Below are 27045 nucleotides of genomic sequence, written 5' to 3'. Positions count from 1 at the left end.
GCATATGTGTTAGTAAAATATATGAAATTATACTTTAGACAATGAAAATATACATTAGATAATAAAGGGGAATTATTTTTTGCAATGGTGTTATCTTCTTTATTATGTCTTTGTTTGACATATTAATGATTTATTCACAAGTTGATAAAACCAGCCTTTGTTCATTTTGCAATGATTTTACAATGTTGGGGCAGATTTGCTATGGTGTGGTTTGTGGCATGGGGACACATTCAAGTGTTTTGCTATAGGCACTTTATTGTCTAGATTGCTGTGCATATGGTGGAGGATCTCTAGGAAAGTGGGCAGTGGTGGCTGGAGGTGGGCAGAAGAGTGGACACATATCTGTGGGTGATTGAAGTTGGGCAGGACAAACAATGAGAAGTTTGTGGGTTTGTAGCAGGGGCTCAGGCAATATGGTAACCAAAGGTTGCTCGGAGAAGATATCCAGTGATGGCTGGAGGTACGCTAAAAACTTTGCGGGATCATGGGCAGGCAGAAGGGGCTTTGGTATTTCATTCAGTTGGGATAGGTGGAAACGCAGAGGGCCTGGACGGTGTGCTGAACTGTTGACCTTGGGTTGAGTAATGATGTCAGGACGGTGAAAAGAAGGGAGTCCATGCAGGGGGTTGTCTGCATCGTATTTTAATCCCTGCCTGGCAGCGTTTGCCTTCACGGCAGTCACAAAATATTGATGTTTTATTTCTCTATTTCTTTTGACATAATACTCCTAATACATCAGTCACCCTAGAGGTCTTCCTTCTTTACCATCTAAGCCTGCGCGCCTCTCTCCCTGCCCATCCCCTGAATCACCTGATAACACTTGAGTGGACATGATGCTTCCCCATTCGGTATATGCTTAGCCCCCAGGAACCTTAACACTTCCTGGGACTTAAACCCACATGAATATTTACCATATAGCTCATACCACAAACTGAGTGGTCTCTTGGCACTGATTGTAGGTGTCAGCAATGCTCAAAAACGATTCTGGGAGAAGATAGCCCCTGAATCCTAACAATTATAAACAAAGATTATGATAATCAAAGTGACAAAAGACTAAGACACATGTATTGGCATTACAATTTGTTGCTGTCCATTTCTTCCTTTTTATCAAAGAACCTTCAGAGTGATAGCCTACACGTGTTTCTCATAAAAATAATAAAATATATTAAATTATATTCTGTTATTCATGTGGTTATGTTTACTGTGACGGGGTCGGGACACTGGTAAAGGGGTGTGCAGGGGAGAGTGAGCCTTTTCAACACGTGGCTGGAGGCTGACTAAAACAAAAGTCCAAACCAGACCTGCCCCAGATATGTGAAGTGGGAGTTGGAGGGTCCCCAGTCCCTAAACAATCCCCCCCCCCATGTGCCACAAATGTGAACAGTGGTACTACTCTGTGTCTCCCGATGCCTCTCAATAGAAATGCTGGCCACGGGCCTCTTTTCTTTTTCAGAACTGCATCTCCCAAAGTCCACCTGAAAGCAGCGATTAAAACCCAAACAGGAATCCACCCAATGGAAACAAGCAACACGAGTACCACGACAAACCAGGAACCTTCACAACATCCCAGCAGTGACCAGCATCCCAGGAAACCAGTAAACTCACCACCAAACCTGAAAAAAGAATTCCAAGCCATACAGCTCGACGAAAGAACATCAGAGTCTGGTGTGAAAACCATTCTGGGAAGAGGAGGGGGGGTTCTTATAGGGTTTTTGAAAGGGAGTGAGTGTTGGGTGAGGGTGAGGCTAATAGAGAGGGGTGTAGTAGTGGGAGTGCAAGGAGAGGAGTGTAGGAAAGAAGTGGGTAGGGAGTGAGAAGAGTGTGAGTGAATGCAGTAGAAGTCCCTGGTTTGAGGGAAGAGCAGAATTAGTGCAGAGCGAGTGGTGGTAGTAGTAGTAGTATGGACGGAGGAGTCACATCAGAAAGTGGCGGTGAGGATGAATAGTGTTGTAGTCAGTGGGAGAGGGGAGAGTAGTAGTAGCATTCCTACATGGAGAGTAGTAGTAGTGAGGAAAATGGAGAGAAGTAGTAATGCAGAGAAGTTAGAGCAGTAGTAGAGGGAGGAAAGTGGTAGGAAAGAAGGTAGTAATATCGGAGGTTGGAGTTAGGTCAATGGAGAGAGGAACATCGAAGAGACTGCAGAGAAGGATGTGGGGAGGAGAGAAGAAGGGTGGAGTTGGATGGAGGTCGAGAGTAGGGGGAGGAGGAGATCAGTAGTGAGCTGGAGGGCTTGAACATCAAACGGCACACATACACCACCCATTAGAACTGACTATCAATAGTGTAGGTCCAGTTAAGAAGTCCCTGAGGGACATAAGACAGCTGGCATATTAGTGAACCATCTATAGTAGAAGCCAGCTATTAAGCAGTAGGGGTTAATGGCCGGTCGCTCTAACCAGGGTTTATGGACACCTAAGCTTGAGAGGGAATCCCTCTAGAGACAAGAGAGCTATGGTCAGCCCTAGCTCTACTTACTAAACCCCTTGCTCAACCGATGCCTCTGATCAGTTGCATGTCATCATTGTTCCAAAGAACAGTTCACATTTTTTGATGCATTTGTAATAAGACCCTTGAACTGAGAGTGGGGCTCTGTGAATTATTAAAGAGATCTGTTAACTTAACTATATTATTGCTGCTTTCACAATCACTTTATTATTTTCAAGTTGTGTCCAGTTTTCTTAGAACCTATTCATTAGTGCTTCCCTTTATTCAATTACTGTCCTTGAGTGCCATGTGATGAATCCTGCATCACTAAACCCCAGCCTGTGATCTCCTCCCAGGTAGTCAGGGGAGGGCAGTCGCTACCTGATCCTAACCCTGGGGGGGACCCTATGAGGAAGGATCACATGGGAGGAGATGGCTGTCAGAGGGAAGTGATGACTCCTTGGGAGAGACACAGTATTCATCCTTTTGTGAGGATGTAAATCCTATAATACCCAGATATCTAATGGCATGCTGTCATTATAAAAGTCCCTCTCATGAGGAAATCCAAAGAACCTTTTGTGAAGAATTACCCAGACAGAATAAAGTATATACTTTGTGTGTCCCTAAATTAGATGCAATATCTTCTAATGGCCATGATTCTGTTTTGAGTAGAAATCTTAGCCCTAATGATAAGTCACACATCCCTCATATAACATTTCCTAACTTTAAGAATATTCAGTTAAACAATTAAACATAAATGACTAGACCCAAAAGACTTAAATCCATTATGGACTACAAGATCCATAATACCTGTTGTACTGTGAAGAGGAAGATGGACCAGGACTTAATGAGGATCACAAATGCCATTGGAGAGAATGTGCGGTCTAGTTGTTTGAATGCAAGGCACCTGAGCAGGCCATTTAAATCTGAAAGTGTACCACAGCTGAGGAGAGGTGGAAGAGGAAGAGAAGGAGCATCAGAGGCTAAAGCAGGGCGGAAAAACAATGAAGTGGTTGAAGCTGCAGGTGAAGCATTCGTGCCAAGCAGCAGGTACGCAAACGGGCGAGGAAGCGGACGTATCGGTGGATGCAAGGAAAACGGGAGAGTGGCAGAGCTGTGGTTGCTGGGAGTGGAGCAGAGGCTCCCAGAGAGAGAGAGAGACAGAGAGAGACCAAGACCGCGAGAGAGCCAGAGAGGTCCCTACCATGCTGAGAAACTGAGAAGGAAAACTGCTGGGCTGTGCAGCACCGCAGGAGGATGCCGAAACTGCCAACAGTAACCAGTGGGCCTCAGATGAGAAGCAGGGCACCGGGGTGCATCGCAGCGTTTTTTCCGCTCCCATAATTAAGTTAAGGGGAGCTAGAGAGCGAAGTTAAAGGAGGATGGGGAGGAAAAGAAACTTAAACGTAAGCCTGAGTAAAACCCTGGACTGGCTAAATATAAAAGGACGTAAATCCCCATTTATGAGAAATCAACTTGGGGATACCTGTAACCTACATTGCCAACATTTCAAAGAAGGTAGCAGGCGCTCCTCTCCAGAAAGAACATGGCATGATAACCTGTTCTGAGATGAGAGTTTGCAGCACACGCTTTTTGATCACTGTACCTTTCACAGATGGGAAATATCCATTTGCATATCAGTCTTTGTCCCGCCCACATGGGAGGTCCAGCACCGAAATGCTATGGCAATTCCTCTCTGAACAAGAGTACCAAAAGCAACCCCATACACGTGTTTCAGCCTTGTTGGGCCTCATCAGTGAGGTGAAGCTTTGTCTCTCTGAGCACAGTGAGCAGGGAGTCCACGTCTAGTTGCCCCCAGGTAACTCAGGGTGACCAACCCCAAGTTCCTTGCAAACATTTCAAAGAAGGTAGCAGGCGCTCCTCTCCAGAAAGAACATGGCATGATAACCTGTTCTGATATGAGAGTTTGCAGCACACGCTTTTTGCTCACTGTACCTTTCACAGTGGGAAGTATCCATTTGCATATCAGTCTTTGTCCCGCCCACATGGGCAGTCCAGCACCAAAATGCTATGGCAATTCCTCTCTGCCAATTTGCCATCAGGGGAATAGGAACATTGACCTAAGGTTATAGAAATTGTTGGCATTTGCATGTTAATGTTGGTGTGATTTTTCATAAACTGTCTAGACAAGCCATTGCCCCGGTGTGCCGCTTATCTAGGTGAAAGACAGGGAGAGGTTGTACATATCTATACTGCTTATAAAAATATTATTGATTCACAACTGGTCTGTAATCATTCTGTATTCATCACTGTTGCATCAATCACTGTTAAAAACACAAAAGGCTAAAAGAATTTTTGAGTTTGCATGGAGAGGGAAGAAGAAATATAAATAAAAGGTAACTTTAATGGCTTAAATGCACAGATGCGCAATATCACCTCACAATTTACGCAAAATTGGACACTGGTCCATCCGAGGGCATTCAACCAACAGGGCGTTGGGACCATAATTATGGTGAAAGCTGCTATAGAAATGACAAAATGAATGAATGGATGCACACACTCTCACAAGCAATACCTCTTTCTCTCACCAACTAATGCGTCACCTTGCATAGGCTCTCAATCTTCCTCCATGCTCCGCTGCAGCGTCCTTCCTCTGCTGGGTCTCTCCGGCAGCATTCTCCTCCATTGACCTCACCCGAACACCCCACACTGCCACTTTCCCATTGTAACCTTTTTATGCTCCTCCTCTCCCTCCCATTGGTCCTGGCACCTACGTGGTTCCCCAATCCAATAGCCATCTTGTTCTTTCCCTGGGGTTATGGTGTACATATACAAGGCTTTGAAATGCCTGTAAAGCTCCTCCTGACATACTCTTCCACTAGAGCTCCGCTTTGGTGGCCCACAACAAACACAGAAAATGACACAGTTCTTATGCGCATTGTCTTTAAGCGTGGGTTTGCCGCAGTACTGCAATGGCGGCCCACGAGAAACAGTCATTCTCCATTTCTTCTTGCGCTTCCTGGCATGGCTCTGCGATTCTGCCATCCACCACTGGCTGTCGCTGTTGGATTGCTTGCTCCTTCAAGGACTTCTTAGCTCATGGGTATTGTCGTGTAATGGTGGGATGATTGACCACAATCCAAGGAATCAGTAGAGAAGATGCTCTAGAAATCCAAGTACACCCATCTCAGATGGCTCCATGATATCGAGATAGTTATTTTATAACTACATTTCATCATCTTATTTTTTAATACTCCGTCAGAGATGTTGCGTTAAATCTCCCAAAGGAGCCTGTAGGTCCTCGTTCTGGCCCCCCAATTTGGACCTGTAGCAGAGAGTGATCAGGTGTGCATGGCGTAGATTTCCAGCACTTGGATTCCCATGTGCACCGGTCAAGATTGTCAAGACTAGGGCACATGCCTCCTCATGTTCATCTAACAGCAACACACGCTCAGGCGTAGTTGGGGCATCATGGGTTGTCTTCTAATGCATGACACCAGTGTTTGGAGCATCCTGAGGTTGCATCAGTGTATCACTGGCGTGTAGCTCCTGAGGCAAGTGGCGAAACGACTGTCTAGACAGGACACAAGAAATATCATTTGGGGACCGTCTACTGTGTTTCCGAAGTGTGGAGATGCAGATGATGGATTGGGCAAGGGGACAATGGTGGAAAGCCTACAGGGAACTCTGGAGATTTACTGGTGGGCCTCTGCATCAGGGCACCTTGTATGTGTACCCTTGCTTTCTGCTCCCCTCACCTTCCTTGTAATGCACCTGGCCCCCTTACTGCCATCTCGCTTACTCTCCCACAGCCCATTATGATCAGTATCACTCTTTGACATTTGTTCATCAGTTTCTATTTCTCATTACTTGATGTGGCATGGAACGCGTCTTCTCTATGTGCAAGCTACAGCCAGATAGTCCACAAGCAGATTTGAACAATGCATGCTATAGATGAAGTTCCTGTTTCTCAAACGATCTTTCTCCTCACCCGTGTTTTGCTTTTGTTTGCAGAGTCGCCTTAAGGAAGCGGTACAGTTGCTGGAGGACTATAAGCATGGGACATTACCACCTGGAGTCACCAATGAACAGGTAGCATAGGCCAACACCAGCTACTTCTAGAATCTCACTACTGCAGATACACAACACCCCTTGAATTGGTGTGCTGGGAAGAGCGCTCATTGTGTGTACTGATTCATTCATTCATTCATTCATCCAATCTATACCTTAACGATGGGAAGATGAGCTTCCAACCCACCGAAATGAGTTGATATTCATGTGAATGGTGGTTCTGCGTGTTAGCAAATTCATGCCTCATTCTGGTAAGGGTGGTCATGATATCACTGGTGTGTCATGGAAATCGCCACTGAAGGTCAGATAGTACCGCCTACAGAAGGACCCATTACTGTGGGAATTTAAAAATCATTTCTGTCAGCAAAACCAATTCCAGTGGAACACGCCTTCTTCACGTGGTGGTAATGACTGAAAATGGGATCACCGCCGAGCTGGTCCTACAGTCATGACTAACACACGAGGAGCGTGTTTTGTATTGCTGCTTAGCGCTGGAATAATGACGGGAAGCAGTTTATTTTCAGGAAAGGATTAAACCCTTTCCAAAGAATGCAAAAATCATAACTGGTGATATTGTTCGGTACATTTTGGAGTTATTCTCTGATGAAATGAGATACATACGTCATCCACTATTACTAAATATACCACAGGTGGTATTTGCCACTCCCAAAGCCGTTCCGCCACATGTAATGTGTATTGTACCAGCATGTCATTCAAGGATTAAATAGCGCCCTTATGTTTCATATTAGCCCACTTGCTGAAGACTAAATATTATAACTTGATGTTTATTTATTTTTTACCCCCTCCCTTTGATTTTCTCTTTTATTTGTCTTTTCAGACTTTTTACTATAAGGCTCATTACAAGATTCCCGGTATCCTGTTGATATTTCCGGTGTTATACTGGGAAACTGTCCCTACTGTCTATGCCGCCTGATATCCCAGGACTAATGGGTGGCGGACATGACAGTAAGGCCTCTATGCAATGGGATTGCCGGAATGACCGGCACTGGTAGCGCCATGGATTCCGTTATTTCTTTGCCGGTAGGGGTTCGAAGTACCAGCAGGTCATGGCTGCTAGTAGATCAGACCCCCACCAGCAAATTCGGGTTTCCCCAGTCAGATAAAAATGCTGATGCCTGTATTAGCAGCAATAATTCCGGCCTTTTTACTGCACTGGGGACCTCGTAAAGAGGCCCATTCTTTTTAATATAGAGTAGTGAGCAAAAGCAAACACAGTGTAACTGTTATCCCACAGCGGCAGTAATATTGTTTTTTAATGTTTGTATTGGTAAAGCCCATTTTAATACATATTTTATGAGTAGTTTTTTTTTTAAACGATTTTATTAATTTTAGTCAAACAAAACAGCAATACAACCAAACACGCAGTGCATTTTGAAACAAAATAATTATATTAATTCTCAATCTTGGTCACTGCTTCCTCCCTTCCCCCCCCTTCATGAGCCTGTCTGTTCATCGTTCTCAGTGTCTGCCGCACGTGGCGGGGTCTCGCTGCCTGTAGATTCTGTCCAATCTTGTACGGCTCCAAACAATCCCGCTATTAATGATTTCCATGCCATCAGGGTCCCTGTCTCTTCCTCCCCCCCTACCATGTTTGACTCTTGCCATACCATTGTTTCTGCCTCTGCCCATTTCTGTAACTCCTTCCACCACACCTCCACCCGTAGCCTATGACAAGTCTTCCATCCCATGGCAATCCTACATTTAGCAAGCACATATGCCAGATCTTTCAGTTTACCGACATGCTTAAGTTTTGATGATCTGGGGAACCCTCCCAACAAGCAGGCCCAAGCTGTATCTATGAGTAACGTGACCCCCTTCTCGGCTAGCTTTTGTGCCACTTCTCCCCAGAAACGCTCAATTACTGGGCATGACCAAAACATAGGTGTCATATCAGCTTTCTCCTCCTCACATTTGGGGCACGCTTGTCGTCCAGCGTTTTCAAACTTGGATATCTTCATAGGCGTCATATATGCTCGGTGCGTTATATATAATTGTATTTGCTTTAATCTAGCATTCCTTGACACCTTCTTATGATATCCCAGTGCCTGTCCCACATCCCATCCTCTATCGGAAATCACACTTCCGCCTCCCAATCTAGCCTCAATTGCGTCAAGTCCTTCCCAACCTTGGACATCACCATCTCATACAGCCTCGAAATCTCATGCCCCCCATCTGATATATCATATATTGCCTCTATGATGGCATCCAGTTCTTCTGCTAATACAGTTTCGGGCCACGTCTCCCGAATTCTCTGCACAATTCTGTGGTATGTGATGTACTGGCCCGCATGCAATCCTGTTTCCTCTACAAGGGCCTCAAAGTCCAAAATGGTCCCTGCCTGCAAGACATCTCCTAACGTTACTAGCCCCACCTATTCCCAATGGGTCCTGATTATTGCTCTTACCTGCATATAGCGGTACCTGCGGGGAACATGGGAATGGGTTCTCCATCAACCGGCACGCCCGACGCCACATCTGACACCCAAGCATCATCATCCTAGGGCACTCTCTAATTTCAGACCTGGGCAGCCAGATCATCTTTCTTAAGTAAAATGGGGCACAATGATGTCCAAATAATCTAGATTCAGGGGTCACCTCGTCTGAGAGCCACCGAGCCACACATTGCAGCTGACTTGCTACGTAATACACCTCAAAATTGGGCAGTTTTATCCCCCGTTTTTCATAAAAATTTTGCAGCTTCCACAATGCCACTCTGTTCTGGGTGCCATGCCACAAGAAATCCCTACACATACTGTCAAGTTTAGCAAAAACCCCTTGGGTATCATGTATGGAATGTTGCTGAAGTAATGCAGAAGCCTAGGCAGGACCACCATTTTTAGCATTGCACCCCGTCCCATCATTGCTAAGGGCAACTTCACCCAAAATTGCATACACTTCTCGATTTTCTTGAGTGCCACCTCAGTGTTATGCTTGTGCTCCTCCTCCACCGTATGGTATACGTCTAGCCCAAGATATCGGAAAGAACTAACCTCCCATGGTATTTGTAACACCGGTAACTGTCTCTTAGGGGTCCCCTTATAATCGACTAGCGGAAACATACTAGATTTTTGGGGATTCACCGCTATCCCAGACATCCCTGCATACCTCGCCATCACCTCCAGTATGTACTGGAGATTTTCTTCCGGATACCTCAGGTATAGCAACAAGTCATCTGCGTATAAAGAGATCAAATGTCGCTCTCCCCCCACTTCAATACCTATCGTATCATATTGCTGTCTGAGGTATATTGCTAGGGGCTCCAGGGCTAATATATAGAGAATCGGGGACCAAGGGCACCCCTGCCTAGTGCCTCTACTAAGTTGCCACCTATATTTTATGAGTAGTTAACTGCTGATCAGGGGTACTAAAATTCGACCATCCTATGCCAGTTTTTTTTATATTATTTCTTTTTATGCTTAGGTGGATTATATAATTTTTGATGACTAAGATTATATTATGAGTATGCATTAGCCCCAAAGTACCTTTCTAGTTTCTTTAATCTCTGGCTGGGATCATCCTGTCTTGGGGGTGGAGAGGAGCCTCTGGAAGCGGCTTCACAGCCGGATGGCACCCAGAATCTTGTGATCTCACAGGATGCCGCTGGAGTTCTGACGCAGATCTAATGGCACCCGGCTTGAGACTCCAAACTCGCTGACTGCGCGCATGGGCTTCTTCACTCGGGAGAATGCATCCGGTCCATCCGGCACTTGCGCGATCTCAATGTCACCTGGCCTAGTAAGATCTTTGTCTCTGTCTTCCCTCTGTTCCCCTTCCTTGCCTCGTCACGCCTTGTAACACTTGTGTATAGGCGCGTTATAAATGCAATATCATATCAGATCTCATCAGGATTTTCCTTATGCCTCTATAGGGGCTACTTTGTGGACTGGCAGTGGAGGGAGTAAGGACGCATCCCCATTATTAAGTATATTCCTCGGGTTAATATCCCCAGCCTTCAGAGAGGGCTGTTCCCTGATGGGGTTTGGCTATCTGTATATCAGGACATTGTTTGTGATAATTAATTCCTCCTGTTTTTGTTATGTTTTTACTGGTTGGATAGGAGGTCGCGTGATCTTATCTCCCTCCTTCGCATCTTGTATCATGCTGAATGGCTGTTGGCTCCTTTCAGCGTGTGTTGCAACGATCTTTTAACTCCTTGGAGGGCTTTTCCGGTGTGAAGAGTCTCCTGTCAGAGGGATGGGTGATGCCTTATCCGGATCCCACAGATCCTTATTTGTGAGCACTTTGGATGTGCGCTCCATTACGTTGAATCATCAGGTCCCTCAATGAAGAAGTTATTATCACCACTTAGTTGTAGTTTACAGGAGTTATTCAAATCTAAGTTTTGCAAACAAGATCTAGGAATTTCACCAGACCTAGTTCTTTTCCAGTGGCAAAATCTATGGAGGAAAATGTTGGTGCCCAACTGTTGTCCTATTCTCCTATTTCTGCCTCCTGTGGTGGATAACGCAGTGCTAGATCATCACTGATCATTATTATCCCATCTGGCTGACAAGCCACACTTCAGACCTACATGTCTGGGTGGATAAGCTGCTACATCAGAGGGGACTAGAATGTTGTTTGTCATGGGTGTCTGCTGGGTCAGATGATCAACCACAATTTCTACCAAAGGCCACTCCAATTGGGTGCTCTTTAAAGTTTCCGTCTCTGTTGGCCTGTCTTTATGATGGAAGCGGTCCGATCACCAATAGGGAGGCTTGACCATCCTCTTTATATTAAATGTTATTTTTGTCTTCTTTTATTCTCTTATGTAGACTCTTTTCTGTATTTCAAGGGATACATCCATATAGCTTGACTGTTCTTTTGGACGTCTTGAATCACCACAACTGGTGCCTGTGGCTCTGCTGAATCAGGATCTTTAGCAAATGTGGAACCCCATTATTCCAAAATGATACACCCTTTGCCAGCTATATTGGTCTTTCCTTGGTTTATTCCTCCACTACCTTATGAGTTTCTCCAGGATCTTTGGTCTTGGCTTTGTCTCTCTCTTGCTCTTTTCTCCTTCCTCCTTTCTACCCTCTCTGCTCCTCTGCACCTCACCTCTTCCCTCTCCCTCTACTTGTCTCTTTCCCTCTTTGCCCTTTCACAATGCTCTTTACTACTCCTCCTCTGCTCTTCTCTCTCTCTCGCTCTCTTACCTCCCCTCTTGGTTCTTCCCTCTTCATATCTGCTCTTGGTACCTCTACTCTTCACTATCTCTCCATTACCTGCACCCTCCTTCCTCTCTACCACCTCTGCTCTTGACCTTCCATTCATCACCTCTGTTCTTCCGCCTTGCTTCTCCTTCTCTTGTTCACTGTCTCTACTCCTCTTTGCTGCACAGCCATACATTATTCGCCACCTCCCTACTCCTGACTCCCACATCACTTGTCTGACCCGCTCCCCTTTTATCCCTGCCCTAGAGTTTGCCCTTGCTTTAATTGTTGTAGGGTGCTCAGGTGTTGGGGATATGTAAACATGCTTGTGATTTAAACTTTATTGTTTTGGACTATGAAATAGGCAGGTGTCAGTAATCAGTTAACGGTCCTTGTCACATCTCCATTAGCTGATGTGATAAAGTGGCCATCGGTCACCTTGGGTTTAATTCACTGTGTTTGATGGTACTGGTGGCTGTGAGTCTCTTAATGTTAGACATTCAATATTCATGTGAGTGTTCAGCTTTCTGCACCGGTGAAGCTGTCGTGCATTGAACTAGGCATCGTTCTCTCTTTAGGAAGCTTTGGGGATGCCCGCTATAGCGATGATGTTAACTGCACAATCCTCTGCCCACACTCTACCGTACGTCCCATGAGATGGCAACTTCCCACCCATCCAAAGAGGGCTGGGTCTACAGGGCTGGAGAGGCTGCACGGCTACGGATGGACTGCAGAACCTGCAGGATCCACTGTAATCCTCCTCTGGGGCCTGCAACATAGAGTGGGCGGTGGTGCCCACCTAAACCCCAGTCCCACCCTGTGGCCTCAAACAGGGGACTTCATCACACGCTGTTGTGAGACCAGAAACTGCCTTCCAATTAACTGTTCTACTGTTCACTGAAAATCAATGTATTTTATCTTTTGATAAAAAGTATCTCGACCTTTTAGTCCCTCTATTGAAGAAGAAGTTATACATCGGAGTTCACTGTATCAAAGGAAAGAAAGCTACATTTAGAAATCCAAAAGGCAAGCAGCGCGCCACTGGATGAAAACACTGTCTGATACCCATAAAACAGCTTGGAAAGAACTCGCGAAAATATACAAGAGTACCACCTATAATGCTAAGAAAGATTTCTTTGAGGGACTTGGCAGCCCCTCTCCAAGGCGAGCACAGCAAGGAGCAGCAACATTCCCCCACAATGCTTCCTAACAACGGCAGACTATGAGCAGGTGACAGGGACTGGGAAGTCGTGTAGCAATAAGAAGTGCTTTGCTGTGTTTCTGAACCTCACAGTTCCATTTCTATTGGTCGTACGTGTTTGCACTGGTGCAGCAGCGAGTTTTCAGGCCCACCAGGAGCTCCATTTTTCACCCACAGTAAGAGCAACAAAGATTAAAAAAAGCGCAGGCAATCTGCCTGTTCAAGATGGGTGCCCCCTTATGTCTGCATCTAGAAGCCTCCAGGGTATCCATGGCAATGAGACGTCTTCAGCGTGATTGGCCACTGGCATCTATAACTGGCCAATGGGAAGCCGGCGGGCTTCTAAGCTGGCCCGACTCAAAGGCCCACGATCAAAGGCCCTTTCTGTGCATGATCAGGCCTAGGCGGGCCAGTGCGGCCCCCCAACCTTCGTGCTCCATCAAACCATGTGGCGGCCGTATGGTACACCCTGCTCCGGAATGAACTTGGCTCCTGGACCTCTTTGCACCCTTTTGGATTGTGTGAGTGATGGCTGAACTTTTCTACTGCCTCCTCTTCTAACACCTGAACATTAACTGTTGTTTATTTCACTCTGCCTCTATACATGTCCTTCCTAAACTACTTCTCTCACTGCACTTGTGTTGCATCCTTTTTGCTCTATTAAAACTCATACCTAGGTAGTTGTGCCTGCATTCATCTTGCATTGCATTGTGCTTTTAAAATCGTTTTGAGGGTGTATTTTTTTTTTTTTACCTCTTGCACCTATAACTAATACTCTTTTTTTTCCTGAAAATCTTAGACAAAGTAGGTACAAAACAGTTCCAAAACTTCCTTCAACACAGACATGTTCTTTGCCACAAACAGTCAGGCTTTAGGCCTCACCATAGTACAGATAGTGCACTTCTGGACTTGCAGTCAGATATGGTAGACATTATAGACTCTGGTGGATTTGGTCTGTTGGTCTTTCTGGGACTGTCAGCGGCATTTGATTTGAAGGACTATGACACTTTTTTGGCTGCATTGGGTAAAACGGAGAAGTACTCCCCCAATGCCATAAAGTGGATTCATTCTTTCTTAACCAATAGGATCTCGCCGTAAACTGGGGTGTAGCCCTCTCCGATTATGCCCCCATTACCTTTGGAGTTCCAGAGGGGCTTGTCTGTCCCCAGCTTTGTTTAATCTCTATATTAAACCCTTGTGTGACTTGCTGGAGGACATGAACATCCATTTCACCAACTACGCCGATGGTACTCAGCTTTTGCTGAGATTGGAGGGTAATTATGACCACAATAGTCAGATTAAATGACATTTTTAGAACCGTAAAACAATGGATGGTAAAGCACTGGATGTGTCTAAATGATTCTAAATCAGAAGTGCTACTTTTTGGTCCCCCCCCCCACCAGAGATTTAAATTGGATCCCAGATACAAACATTTCCTGTTAGATTGAACGTCTTCATATACAATACACAATTCCACTTAAAACTTCTGAGGAAAATGAGGCCTTCGATCTCGGATAAGAACTGTGAAACTCTGGCAAGAGCCACGGTTCTATCTCAATGAATTATTGTAATGCCCTGTTGGGCAGTGCATCTAAAAAGAATTTACACGACCTTCAAGTGGTTCAAAACGATGCCGTCCGCTTCATTAACCAAGTGCCACGAGGTGAGCATATCGCAACACACTGAAGTCCCTCCATTGGCACCCCGTAAGAGACAAGACAGTGTTTTGGTGCAGCCCCAAAATATCAAAATATCAAAATATCTACTTATCAACCTGTACAAACGCTGTGCTCTAGTAACGCTGCTATTAAATCGGCTTCGCCCAAAACGGCAATCTTTCCCATGCACTGCGCCCACCGCCTGGAGCTGGAATGCTCTCCCACCCAACTTGCGCCTTGAAAGTAATCTACGCACATTCAGAAAAAGACTCAAAAACTATGTTTGAATTGCTATTCTCTCACCTCCTTGGCCGAACTTTAACGCCTTGTTTTTGTGATATTTGTGTAATGTCCTGTGTGTTCTTTTTTGTGACCAATGCCCTGATGTCAGTACGGTTTACGCCGTCTAATAAAACACCATAAAATAAAATAGCATCGCCTGTGAAAAATGCAGTACATTTCTTCACTCCAAATGTCAACATTGAAGCAATGAAAAAATGCTCTCTTTGGATTTTACTTTTTATTAGTTCCCGGCGAGGGACAATGAGCTTGTAACAAGCGAGCTCATTGGCCCTTGCTGGGTCCTTACCAGCCCGACAAAGCTTTTGTCGTAGCACTGCTGGAAAGGGAGAAGGGACTATGTCACGCAACTTTTAAAAAGTCACTATTAAGACCTGGGTCTAATGGGCCGGGGTACTAATAGCAATAAGCCCCTCGCCGAGAGGATGGGGGCTAATTACCACCTTCATTCTGGCCAGTAACTATGGACCCTGGGCATTACCTGACGCGGTAATGCCCTCCTTCCCGGGCTCAGGGCTTATTGCTTAATTAATGCACATGGAATATCTGATCCATTTTAACACTGAAATGTACTATCAAAGCTCAGTTTAAATCCTCATGGTTTCACAACATATTTTAGGATATCTCATGTAAAAAAGTCACACCCACATGTAATAACAGTTCTATAGCTCTTTACTAGAGTTTATCTCATATGGAAGCACTCCACATTTGCAAGGTAATAATGAAACAGAGGCATATGGTGGCAAATTAATCTGCCTAGGATCCCATGTTGTGACCAGGTGTGACAGTTGGATTGGGATCTTGGCATGTGTTACATGTCTGATATGGTGACAGAATGCAGGGCCAGCTGTTTAATATGAGAGATCTATGTGAAAACAGTATTTACAGTTATATGCTATGCTATACAAGGCATACATTCATTTTTTTAAATTGATTAGCAGTTTGCTAATTAAAAATGTCTTGATTAGCAAACATACATATTTGATTAGCCATTTTGTACTCATATTTTTAGTGTCACCAGACATTATTTGTACCCAAGACATAAAATGAGCAACAATACAGCATTTGTGTGTACTGCTGAAGTGAGACATTAGTGCGATAAGGGTCTGTAAAATGTAAACGCTGCTTATTTTATGCCTCACTTAATATGCAGATAAATGAAGCACATGAAGCACTCTGGGTCTACTGAGTGCAGCATTCAGGTTGTTTTATTCATTTATTGGTATTTAGCCTGTTTCTATGGTCTCTCATGTTTGGTGGATTAGAGACCTCAGGTACATGGAGATGGTGATTTGCCCAGTATTTGCCAATTTTGGGTACTCCAGTTAGAACCCAGGTCATTATAATTGTTCATTTGTAACGCGCTTAATACAGAGATTGGTTTCTAAGCGTGGGATCGGGATTCAAATCTGGGTTGCACTTCGTTGTCTTGCTTCCAAGACAAACGCATTGCTCCTGAGCTATCCCCCCTAACAAAGTAAGACACACTGTTGGGGCTGAAGGTGACATGCCCTGCCAGACTCTTCATATGGTGCAGTCGGCTGCTACTGCAAGGGTGAATGCCAGTAGGTAAGAGACATTGGAACATGTTGAAGTAAGTATGTACGAATGTATGGGATATACAAAAAGTGCACCTAGCAGGGAAGCAACAGAGCGCTGTACGTAGGGAATGCAAGCAGTGGGTCATAGGTAAGTATACGAGTTGAAAGAGGAACTAGGATGCATATGGGGGAGCAAGGGAATGGGCCACCAAAGGTGGGGCAATTAGGGTAGAGTGGAGCGGTCAGCGCTTGGGAAGATGTTCTTTGAAGAGTAGTATTTTCAGGTCCTTCCAGGAGTGTAGGCTGGAGTAGGCCCATCTTATCTGTGTTGGTAACGTCTTCCAGATGCATGGTTCGTAGCAGGAGAAGGCCAGTTTCCTGTTTCTTCTCTCTTTCAGTTCTTTGTTTCCTAATCTCGTGATGTCGCAGCTTCTGGTGGTGGGCGGCCTCCGGTGATGGTTAGTTTCTGATCCAGGTGGAGTGATGTTTTTTTTTGGACTACTTTCTTGGTGATTAATTCTGTCTAGAACATGTTGCTTGGTGGGTGTAGTAGCCAGTTCAGCTCATTGAGGATGGGGGTGATGTATTTAAATTTTCATAGTCCTGTGATGAGATGTTCTGGAGCGTCTTGAATGCCTTTCCTAGTATGGGCCAAAGAGGCCTCAGCGACTCCTGTAAGTAGATCATTGTCACCGCCCATATGAGAGATGACAAGACTTGGACAAATGCTCTTAAACCAGGCCACGATAAAAGACTTGCAAGCTGATACCATACTGCTTGGGTCTTCTTGGCGATATGTGTTTTAAATGAGAGATTACATTCGGTGGTAAAGGTATTTCTGAGGCTTGTGGAATCTGCTTAGATCACATGCTGTGCATAGGCCGACATCTAGTGGAAGCTGCAGAGTATTGCAGTTGTTTTTCGAAACTCGAAAATGGGCGCCGAAATAGGGCATGCCAGTAATACTATCCCTATTGTGACGTCCCCTGTACCCATGTCCCTCACGCGTGTAGGTCCCTCAGATTGTTTTCTTCCGCCATACTAGTCGAACGCATGTTGCGGAGTTCCTTTTGGCTCTTAGCCGTTGATAGTTATCAATTACCGTTAAATACTTCCCCTTGCACTTCCACCGTACTCTGAAGATCGACGCCGGTGAAGATCGAGGAAGCCAGCCGTCGAGAACTGCCACGACGGACTCAGGCCTTGGGAGGCCTCTGGCCTTGGCCCTGTTTAGTAGGGAGAGTGGGGGGTGGTCATACAGGATCTTTCCGACCTTTTCGTACATATACCCGCCCGCTGCCATTTTGTAACATATGGAGAGTACTCCATTCAAATTCTGCCCAAAGTGTAACAGGAAGTTTCCCTGGGTGGACAAGCACAATACATGCACTCTGACCACAAGACCATCCCGAGGCTACCTGTCGAGCTTGCAAGCTCTTCAAGCCGAAAACCCTTAAGGACCTCTCAACTAAACGCTGTGCCCACTACGCCAGGCAGCTAAAGGCCATGGAAGTGGAGGAGACATTTAGCGATGGCAGCAACGCCGCTGAATCGGATGGCGAGGGTAGAGGGGTGACTTCGGACACCCACGCACAGGCCCCCAACCCCGAAGGACTGGTCGGCGGCCACGTTGTGGGGACAACACCCAGCGGCAAAAGCGCTACACATACTATCTGCACAAAGCACATCAGCCCCGGCCGTAACTCGGTATGCAGATATGAGCTCCAAAGCAAAACAGACAACTAATGAGAGTTGTTACGTGTGTTCCTTGATTCCCAACACCTCAGGCACACCTAAGGTACTACTGCCTCAAGAATTGCCTATTGCAGACACCCAGTGTCTCCTTCATCTCACCCTACATAGAATTAAGAACACCTTCCAGGCACACACAGGAGTGATATGTTTGAAAGAACCTTTTCTCGTGATTAAAGGAACATTGTTTTCAGAGAATAAGTGGAAAGATGAAGTAATAACGTGCAAAGCAGAAGCACTACGAGGATTGCCAGCAGAGAAACTACAATGGATCGAGAAAACCTGCACACCTATTTGGACAGAGCATATCACAAAGCTAACATGGGTGATAGCCATAGAAAAACCGTTCAAATTGCAAAAAGAAATATCCTACGAACTATGCTTCCATGGTGAGGGAAAAAATAACATGGGCACAAATAAGAACTGCAATCGAACACTCACTATCCCAGACATGAAGAAAGGGACAGCAGCACTTATGGACACTTACTGGGTCTGCGGTAAACAGGCATACTTGCACCTCCCACAATCTCGGAGGGGCACATGTTCTCTGGCGACGCTTCCCTCGGCCCTGGTGGTGATTCCAGAGAGTCACATCGAAGGAGGAAAAGGATTGCAAGCCGCCCGTCGCCCAGAAAATCCACAGCCAACAGAAGAACCACCACTGTATGCCCTGTCCACGGACAACGCACAAGGTGTGATATCATGAAAATGGTGATCGTCCAACTACATATCCAAAGCCTCCTCAGATCTGTTGGCACAGATTTCTGACAAGTACCGGCTGTTCAACTCCGCTGAAACATTCTTTGCCTCCCTTGTCCCGAGTATCCAGGCGCGAGCCAATGCAAAATGGCTGCAAACAACATGCTGGGAGCTGATCCAACTGGCCAATGACACTGAGGAGGGGTTCAACGTGATCAGGGTGGAGCTAAGGGCCCTAAGACTAATGACAATGCAGAACAGGTATGTCCTGGACCTGTTAACGGCGATGGATGGAGGTGTTTGCCGAAAAATCGTGCCTTCTGAAGACGCGGATAATGGAACACTATCACACGTTATCGTGGCAGTGCACAATTTGGGGGAATGGATGAAGAAAGAAGGTGGAGTGGACCCGAGCTCTTGGTTAGACAACATTTTTTGCTGGGTACCATCCTGGCTGGGATTGACTATCAAGATGCTGATACCCATCGTTGTATTTTTACTCCTGATTTTTTGTGTGTGCCAGCTAGGTCTTCGGAGCTGCGCAAATGCAGTCCCTAATGCTGCAATGATGATGGTGACAATGGGCAATGCTACAGGAACAGCACAGATCATGCAGGAGGCACAAGTACAGACAGGTGAGGATCCCGAACCCAAGTATAGAATGGTGCCATTATATTATGACGGAGACATAGTGGACAGATTATACCATACAACAATAAAAGAGCTCCTGGAACGAGAATGGTATAAAGAGGTATGGGGAGATCTGGAGGGAGATGGGGGATGTATATACATGACCTGCACACCAGACGATTATGCTAGGAGTGGAGAAAGTCTCCGAGGGGTGTGTAGAGGGGTGTGTAGAGCCTGGATGCCGATAAAGGGGACACTGGCGTGGGATGAAGCGGTTGCAAATGAAAAGGAACGCCAGAGGTTGGGCGAGTTGCAATATTCGGGACTTAAGTAATGAAAGGGGGGAAATGTATTGGAGGATAGGTCTGTAGGACCCCCCTCCACTGCATTGCCCGCCTATGTGAGGCTCGTGACTCGTCGGCAGCCACGCATGTACCTGGGCCCGGGAGGCAGGGCGGCTGCGGATCGACACGTGAGGCTGCATGGCCAGTAGCCTGGCATAACATAGACACCATCTTAAGTGTACTGAACCCATGCACCATGCAGAATAGCCGGCGTACAAAGCTGCAGCTTGGCCCCTACTTGACCGCACACAGAGAGGCCTGCACTTCCCCCAGCCTCCACCCCATGGCAGATCCGCTGAAAGCCCTTTCTCACGAGCAACTAGACACGAACAAGTAACAGAACAAACAGTGTTTATTATTTTACCAATTTTTAAAAATTAGTGACAAGGCAGGTGCTCTGTTGCCAGTCAAGTTTTCCTGCATTAGCTTCTCCTCCAAACGCACGTTTTCATGTCTCCATCAATCTTCAGGGAAGCTGTCTCTCTTTGCTTTTTCAGGCGTGTCTTCATTTCCTTTTCAGGAGTGGCAAGTTAATTGACTCTTAAGGATTCTGGTACTTGTATTTTTCGCACTTAATTTTTCTTTCAGGTGGCTGGAAACAACTCCCTCCATAGCACAAATATTTTACCATCATTTACCTTCCGCAGTACATCATTGCCCTAGGAGTGACCGGACTTGTAGTTGGAGTCTGGAAAAGAACAAAAACCATCCCTCTCAAACATACACCAACCCCGCGCCTAACCCCTGCACGAGTAATACATAGTGCCCCTGATCCCCTGCCCCGTTCCCCAGATGACGTGTTAACCTTACATACTAAACCCTCGAGTCTCTCAGCCTTATTCCTGTTGCTAAAGAATGTGTAGTAATTAAGGTTAAATGTATAATACAAACCACTTATATTAAAGCGAAGTGACCCAGCACACCCTCAAGATGCCTCCATGTTCCAAGGCCCAGTGTATAACTACTCGAATATCCACACTGTGCCAACCAATCTTTGCTGCTATTGTAAAAAGGATAATTGAAAAAGCAATACATAAAATGCTTGTGTATGATGTAACGAAACATGTCGTATTGCATGTAAGCTACATAAGGGTACCGAATTAGTTTGTAATATAATTGAAATGCTAGATTAACATGTTGCTTTCATGCTCCTGAGTATATGACCCAACCTGACACTACCTCATGTTTGTTATTCGTTCACCTTTCTCATGAATTGCAAGTATTAGACCGTCTAATGTTATGTACTGCATGTGATATTGAAAAATCTTCATTGTCATGAACTTAGTAATACAAACATATGTAAACGACAGAAATATGTAATTTCCCTATTGCTCCCAGCTTTAGCATTCGTCCCCTCCAATGGTATATTGTGCAGCCCTGTGTATGGAGAGTTGCTCAGAGTTACAAGGCCATCTCCCCCTCCTCCCGCCCAGGCCCGCAGGTGCTCGCTGGTGTTCGAGCAGCACAGCCTCACCTTCCCACATTCCTGCTGGACTCGCTTCAAGTATTTACCTCCCCCATGGCAGAGACCGCCATGGCCAGGCCAAATGAATTATGAGCTACCTAGTCCTAAATCCCACCGCCTTGAGGTGCCGGTTAGGCGCCCCCCGCTGACCCAATGGTATCCCAGTTCATCTCAAATCCAACAGACCACAAAGGGAGTTATCAGTCCTTGTGTACACATCCCCAAGAGTCATCATTTACTGCATCAAACAGAGTGAAATGATGAAGATAGCCTGACCCATGCCCCCTGATAAGACACCTGGACCCATGGGACTGGATCCCTTGCTACTGACAACTTTATGACGACCTATGGAAACAGCCTCGTATTGAATATTGTTTTCCTGTGCCCCCACTCAGGTATTAGAGTAACGTGTTAGAAGTTTTAAATAACAACTCGGTATAGATGAGTGTGATGAATGGGTATGAAAGGCCACAAGAGCAAGTTTCTAGAACCACCGTGGTGAATCTCCATTGACAGCCAGCGGCCAAGAGCTCCACCCCGATGAGCCCAGCTGACCCAAGCACGTCGCAATGCCACCACGTGGATCTCCGCCAATCATGGAGCACCAAACCTATATTCTACATAATAGCTAGACATCGCCATCCAAACCCCAAGCCTGTGTGGCCCCCCTATAGCTTACCTTATGCATGCCGTGTATTTGTAATATAACTGGCTGTTTTGCTATTGTCAGACAGAGCGCTGTCGGAAGTTTGCAGAGTCATTTGCATGCCCTATTTGATTTAGATAAAAACCTTTTAACTTCACCCGCACTTGGTCATGGTCTCATCCCCTCCTGGGGTGTGTCCTTTATTGCCTCTCAGTAAGGGGGGTTTTCTGCCTTATTGGGGGACGCTCACTTTCATCAGTCATGATCATTCACTGGGGATGTGGGAAGAGACATTGCTGGCCTAGAGGCTGGAGAAGATGAGGAGGGGAAAGGAGGAGACGGCATGCCAGTCATGGTCATTTGCTGGGGATGAGGGAAGAGGGATTGCTGCCCTGGAGACTGATGAGGTTGAGGAGGGGAAAGGAGGAGAGTGTGTGTCAGTCCTCATTTGCAGGGGATGTGGGAAGAGAGATTGCTGGCCTGGAGAAGAGAAAGGATGAGGAGGGGAAAGGAGGAGAGGGCATAATCGTCATGATCATTTGCTGTAGAGGTTGTTGTCCCTACTCTTGGCCCTGTGCTGCTTTGCAAGCCACAAGGGTACATGAGGATGGACAATATCCATTCACTTTTACCAGAGTCTGGCTGCCCAGGTTGTCACATTACCAGGGCAGATACCCAGAAAACCACATGAAAGTCTCATCAAAGCATGTCCTGTATGTAATATTTGCATGGAATATTTCAATATAGATGTTTGGGTTTAAAAAGTACGCACCGTTTATACTTTATTGGCAACGTTATAGGACAATCTCCTCTCTTGGGTTATTGTTCGGGTCGTGATGATTACATGTTTTGAAAGGGCAATGCTCATTTATCCTTTGCATTTTCTTCAATTAAAGGCCAACTGAATTACCTGTTCAGAATTCACTGTCAGGTGGGTTCACTTCTTATATATATATCAATGCCCCCTCCCCCAACACACGTTTCTTAGGTCTTGAGCCCTGCTAATTTTGTTAACGCGTGAAGTCCTTTGAAGCTGCTTACTGTCACCGCCACACAGGCGTTCTGGCACATAGGTTCTGCGCGATCGCCCTATGCTTTGCCATGTGTGCCCCGGGCACAATTCCTGCCCTGATATTCTTGGCACATTACAAATGGGGGGTTCCTCCAACCCACCGGAACTGAGGACTGTGTACCGATATACCACAAGTGTTCCTGTCTAGGTTACATTCATTGCACTCTTGGTGGGAGGTCATCTGTGGGTCTGTAGTTTAAAATAATCCTCACCTGAGTTCTGAATGAAAAGAATGTACTTTGGTCAATATGGGCAATTATATAGAACACAAACGTATAGCCAATTGAGAAACGGCTATAAACACACATGCCTGCATCAGGTTAAAGGACCCAATCCCAATTTCTTCAGATGGAGTTTTGAAATCAAAGTTGCAAAAGGTCCTGTGCGAACCATATTTCTACCAACCACAGCTCGGTAGGTGTGTGTTCAAGGGCCTAAGGCCCAGACTGGTCTCAAATCTGGCTTTTCCAGTAAACTAAAGTGTGTGCTCCTGGGCAAATCATTGTCTCACTTTTCCTTGACTGCCAAAATGAGAAGTCTCTAGAACTGATTGAGCTCACACTGCAGCTCCCGATATTGCCAGACATGCAATAGGGAGTCGTGGCAATTCATAACCTGCACATCATTGTCTCTTGGCTTACTCCTGCCAACTTTACATGAACAAATCGAGTATTAGACGGATTGTGTGATGTTATTGAATATGCAAATAAGCCCCACACACCACTTTTGCCCCCCGTGGGCCCTGCAAATCGTAGGACCGGTCCTGCATAGCCCAGGGCCCCGCTAATCCTAGAACTGGTCCTGCGTAGCCCAGGGCCCTGCTAATCCTAGGACCGGTCCTGCATAGGCCAGGGCCCCACAAATCCTAGGAGCGACCCTTCGTAGCACCTGTCCATGCAAATCCTAGGAGCGACCCTGTGTAGCACAGGTCCCTGCAAATCCTAGGAGGGACCCTGCGTAGCACAGGTCCCTGCAAATCCTAGGAGCGACCCTGCGTAGCACAGGTCCCTGCAAATACTAGGGCCCACCCTATGTAGCCCAGGGCCCCACATATCCTAGGGCCGGCCCTGCGTAGCCCAGGGCCCTGCAAATCCTAGGACCAACCCTGCGTAGCACAGGTCCCTGAAAATCCTAGGGCCCGCCCTATGTAGCCCAGGGCCCCACAAATCCTAGGAGCGACCCTTCGTAGCACCTGTCCCTGCAAATCCTAGGAGCGACCCTGCGTAGAACAGGTCCCTGCAAATCCTAGGAGGGACCCTGCGTAGCACAGGTCCCTGCAAATCCTAGGAGCGACCCTGCGTAGCACAGGTCCCTGCAAATCCTAGGGCCTGCCCTATGTAGCCCAGGGCCCCACAAATCCTAGGACCGGCCCTGCGTAGCCCAGGGCCCCACAAATCCTAGGACCGACCCTGCGTAGCACAGGTCCCTGCAAATCCTAGGACCGACTATGCGTAGCACAGGTCCCTGCAAATCCTAGGACCGACCCTGCGTAGCACAGGTCCCTGCAAATCCTATGGCCCACCCTATGTAGCCCAGGGCCCAACAAATCCTAGGACTGGCCCTGCGTAGCCCAGGGGCCCTGCAAATCCTAGGACCAACCCTGCGTAGCACAGGTCCCTGCAAATCCTAGGGCCTGCCCTATGTAGCCCAGGGCCCCACAAATCCTAGGACCGGCCCTGCGTAGCACAGGTCCCTGCAAATCCTAGGGTCCGCCCTATGTAGCCCAGGGCCCCACACATCGTAGGACCGGCACTGCGTAGCCCAGGACCCTGCAAATCGTAGGACCGGCCCTGCGTAGCCCAGGACCCTGCAAATCGTAGGACCGGCCCTGCGTAGCACAGGTCCCTGCAAATCCTAGGGCCCGCCCTATGTAGCCTAGGGCCCCACAAATCCTAGGACCGACCCTGCATAGCACAGGTCCCTGCAAATCCTAGGGCCCGCCCTATGCAGCCCAGGGCCCCAGAAATCCTAGGACCAGCCCTGCGTAGCACAGGTCCCTGCAAATACTAGGGCACCCCCCATTTAGTGCAGGGCCCCACAATTCCTAGGACCGTCCCTGCATAGTTTAGGGCCCCACAAATCTTAGGACCAGCCCTGCGTAACCCAGGGCCCAGGTCGCCGCAAATCCTAGGAATGGCCCTGCGTGCCTCCGACTGTCTATCTGGGCTTAGCAGGATTCAGTCACGTGCTTTCCTGGCGAATCACAAAAGGCGGTCCAGCCCCGCTGGCTTTTAGGCAGCAGCCAATCCATCAGTACACAAGAGGGTCAGTGAACGAGAAGAGGAGCATTTCTAAGCATGTGCAATGGGTTTCGTTCAGTTGCTTGGGATGTGCATAGCGCCAGCCTGCCACAACATGCTGATGAACAAGAATGCACACTGGAGAACATGGGCTGTGATCACTCACCACGTGCACTGCTCATTGAAGCACACAGATCTATTTCTAGCGCTAATAATACAGGACACTAAGGCACTGAACTCTGCTTCAGTTCAGTGCCTTCTGTCTATCCATGTATTCTGTTTGTGTCGTTTTGTTTTTCAAATAGGTTTGTATAGTGTGGCTGCTTTTCTTTGGAGGTGGCTAAATGTGTGGGTTGTCTAACAAAATCAAAACTATTTAAGCTCTAGAGCCACCAAGAGCTGCCGACAGTTAAGCGTCTCTGTACTGCATATGCCTGTGGTGGGTGTATAAGGAACGGAGCATGGCCTTATGCAGGGTCGTAAAGCCCCCTTTAAACATTCTCATTTCCATTGACGTCGTGCCTAGAGTTGTAAATGTGTCAAAAACAATGCAAAAGTGGACCGTCCGAGGTATGATACGGTGCACACATACAGCCAATGAGCGTGCAGTATAATGGCCTCCACGCCAAGATCTAGGCGGCTCGTGCTGCAGGGCTTGAGGGGGCAAACCTACAGGTGTTGCACTGTTGGCATCCAAGCTAAGATATGGTGCACACGTACAGCCAGTGAGCGTGCAGTATAATGGCCTCCACGCCAAGATCTTGGCGGCTCGTGCTGCAGGGCTTGAGGGGGCAAACCTACAGGTGTTGCACTGTTGGCATCCAAGCTAAGATATGGTGCACACATACAGCCAGTGAGCGTGCAGTATAACGGCCTCCACGCCAAGATCTTGGCGGCTCGTGCTGCAGGGCTTGAGGGGGCAAACCTACAGGTGTTGCACTGTTGGCATCCAAGCTAAGATATGGTGCACACATACAGCCAATGAGCGTGCAGTATAACGGCCTCCACGCCAAGATCTAGACGGCTCGTGCTGCAGGGCTTGAGGGGGCAAACCTACAGGTGTTGCACTGTTGGCATCCAAGCTAAGATATGGTGCACACATACAGCCAATGAGCGTGCAGTATAACGGCCTCCACGCCAAGATCTAGGCGGCTCGTGCTGCAGGACTTGAGGGGGCAAACCTACAGGTATTGCACTGTTGGCATCCATGCTAAGATATGGTGCACACATACATCCAATGAGCGTGCAGTATAATGGCCTGCACGCCAAGATCTTGGCGGCTCGTGCTGCAGGGCTTGAGGGGGCAAACCTACAGGTGTTGCACTGTTGGCATCCAAGCTAAGATATGGTGCACACATACAGCCAATGAGCGTGCAGTATAACGGCCTCCACGCCAAGATCTAGACGGCTCGTGCTGCAGGGCTTGAGGGGGCAAACCTACAGGTGTTGCACTGTTGGCATCCAAGCTAAGATATGGTGCACATATACAGCCAATGAGCGTGCAGTATAACGGCCTCCACGCCAAGATCTAGGCGGCTCGTCCTGCAGGACTTGAGGGGGCAAACCTACAGGTGTTGCACTGTTGGCATCCATGCTAAAATATGGTGCACACATACATCCAATGAGCGTGCAGTATAATGGCCTGCACGCCAAGATCTTGGCGGCTCGTGCTGCAGGGCTTGAGGGGGCAAACCTACAGGTGTTGCACTGTTGGCATCCAAGCTAAGAAATGGTGCACACATACAGCCAATGAGCGTGCAGTATAATGGCCTGCACGCCAAGATCTAGGCGGCTCGTGCTGCAGGGCTTGAGGGGGCAAACCTACAGGTATTGCACTGTTGGCATCCAAGCTAAGATATGGTGCACAC

The 27045-nt window shown here is 47.1% G+C and overlaps 1 protein-coding gene across 1 annotated transcript in view; it reads left to right on the top strand.

Annotated features, from left to right (window-relative positions):
• Nucleotides 1-27045, top strand: part of SFXN5 (sideroflexin 5) — a 1920751-nt gene that overhangs the window by 281861 nt on the left and 1611845 nt on the right. The window contains exon 3 of the mRNA XM_069632305.1: nucleotides 6400-6477. Within this exon, the coding sequence (XP_069488406.1) occupies nucleotides 6400-6477 (78 nt within the window). The remainder of the gene's footprint in view (nucleotides 1-6399; nucleotides 6478-27045) is intronic.

Source organism: Ambystoma mexicanum, chromosome 6q, assembly GCF_040938575.1.
Source record: "Ambystoma mexicanum isolate Mex_15411 chromosome 6q, UKY_AmexF1_1, whole genome shotgun sequence".
Lineage (NCBI taxonomy): Eukaryota > Metazoa > Chordata > Amphibia > Caudata > Ambystomatidae > Ambystoma > Ambystoma mexicanum.
The sequence above is the reverse complement of the archived record's forward strand: the minus strand, read 5'-3'. Positions and strand labels throughout refer to the sequence as shown.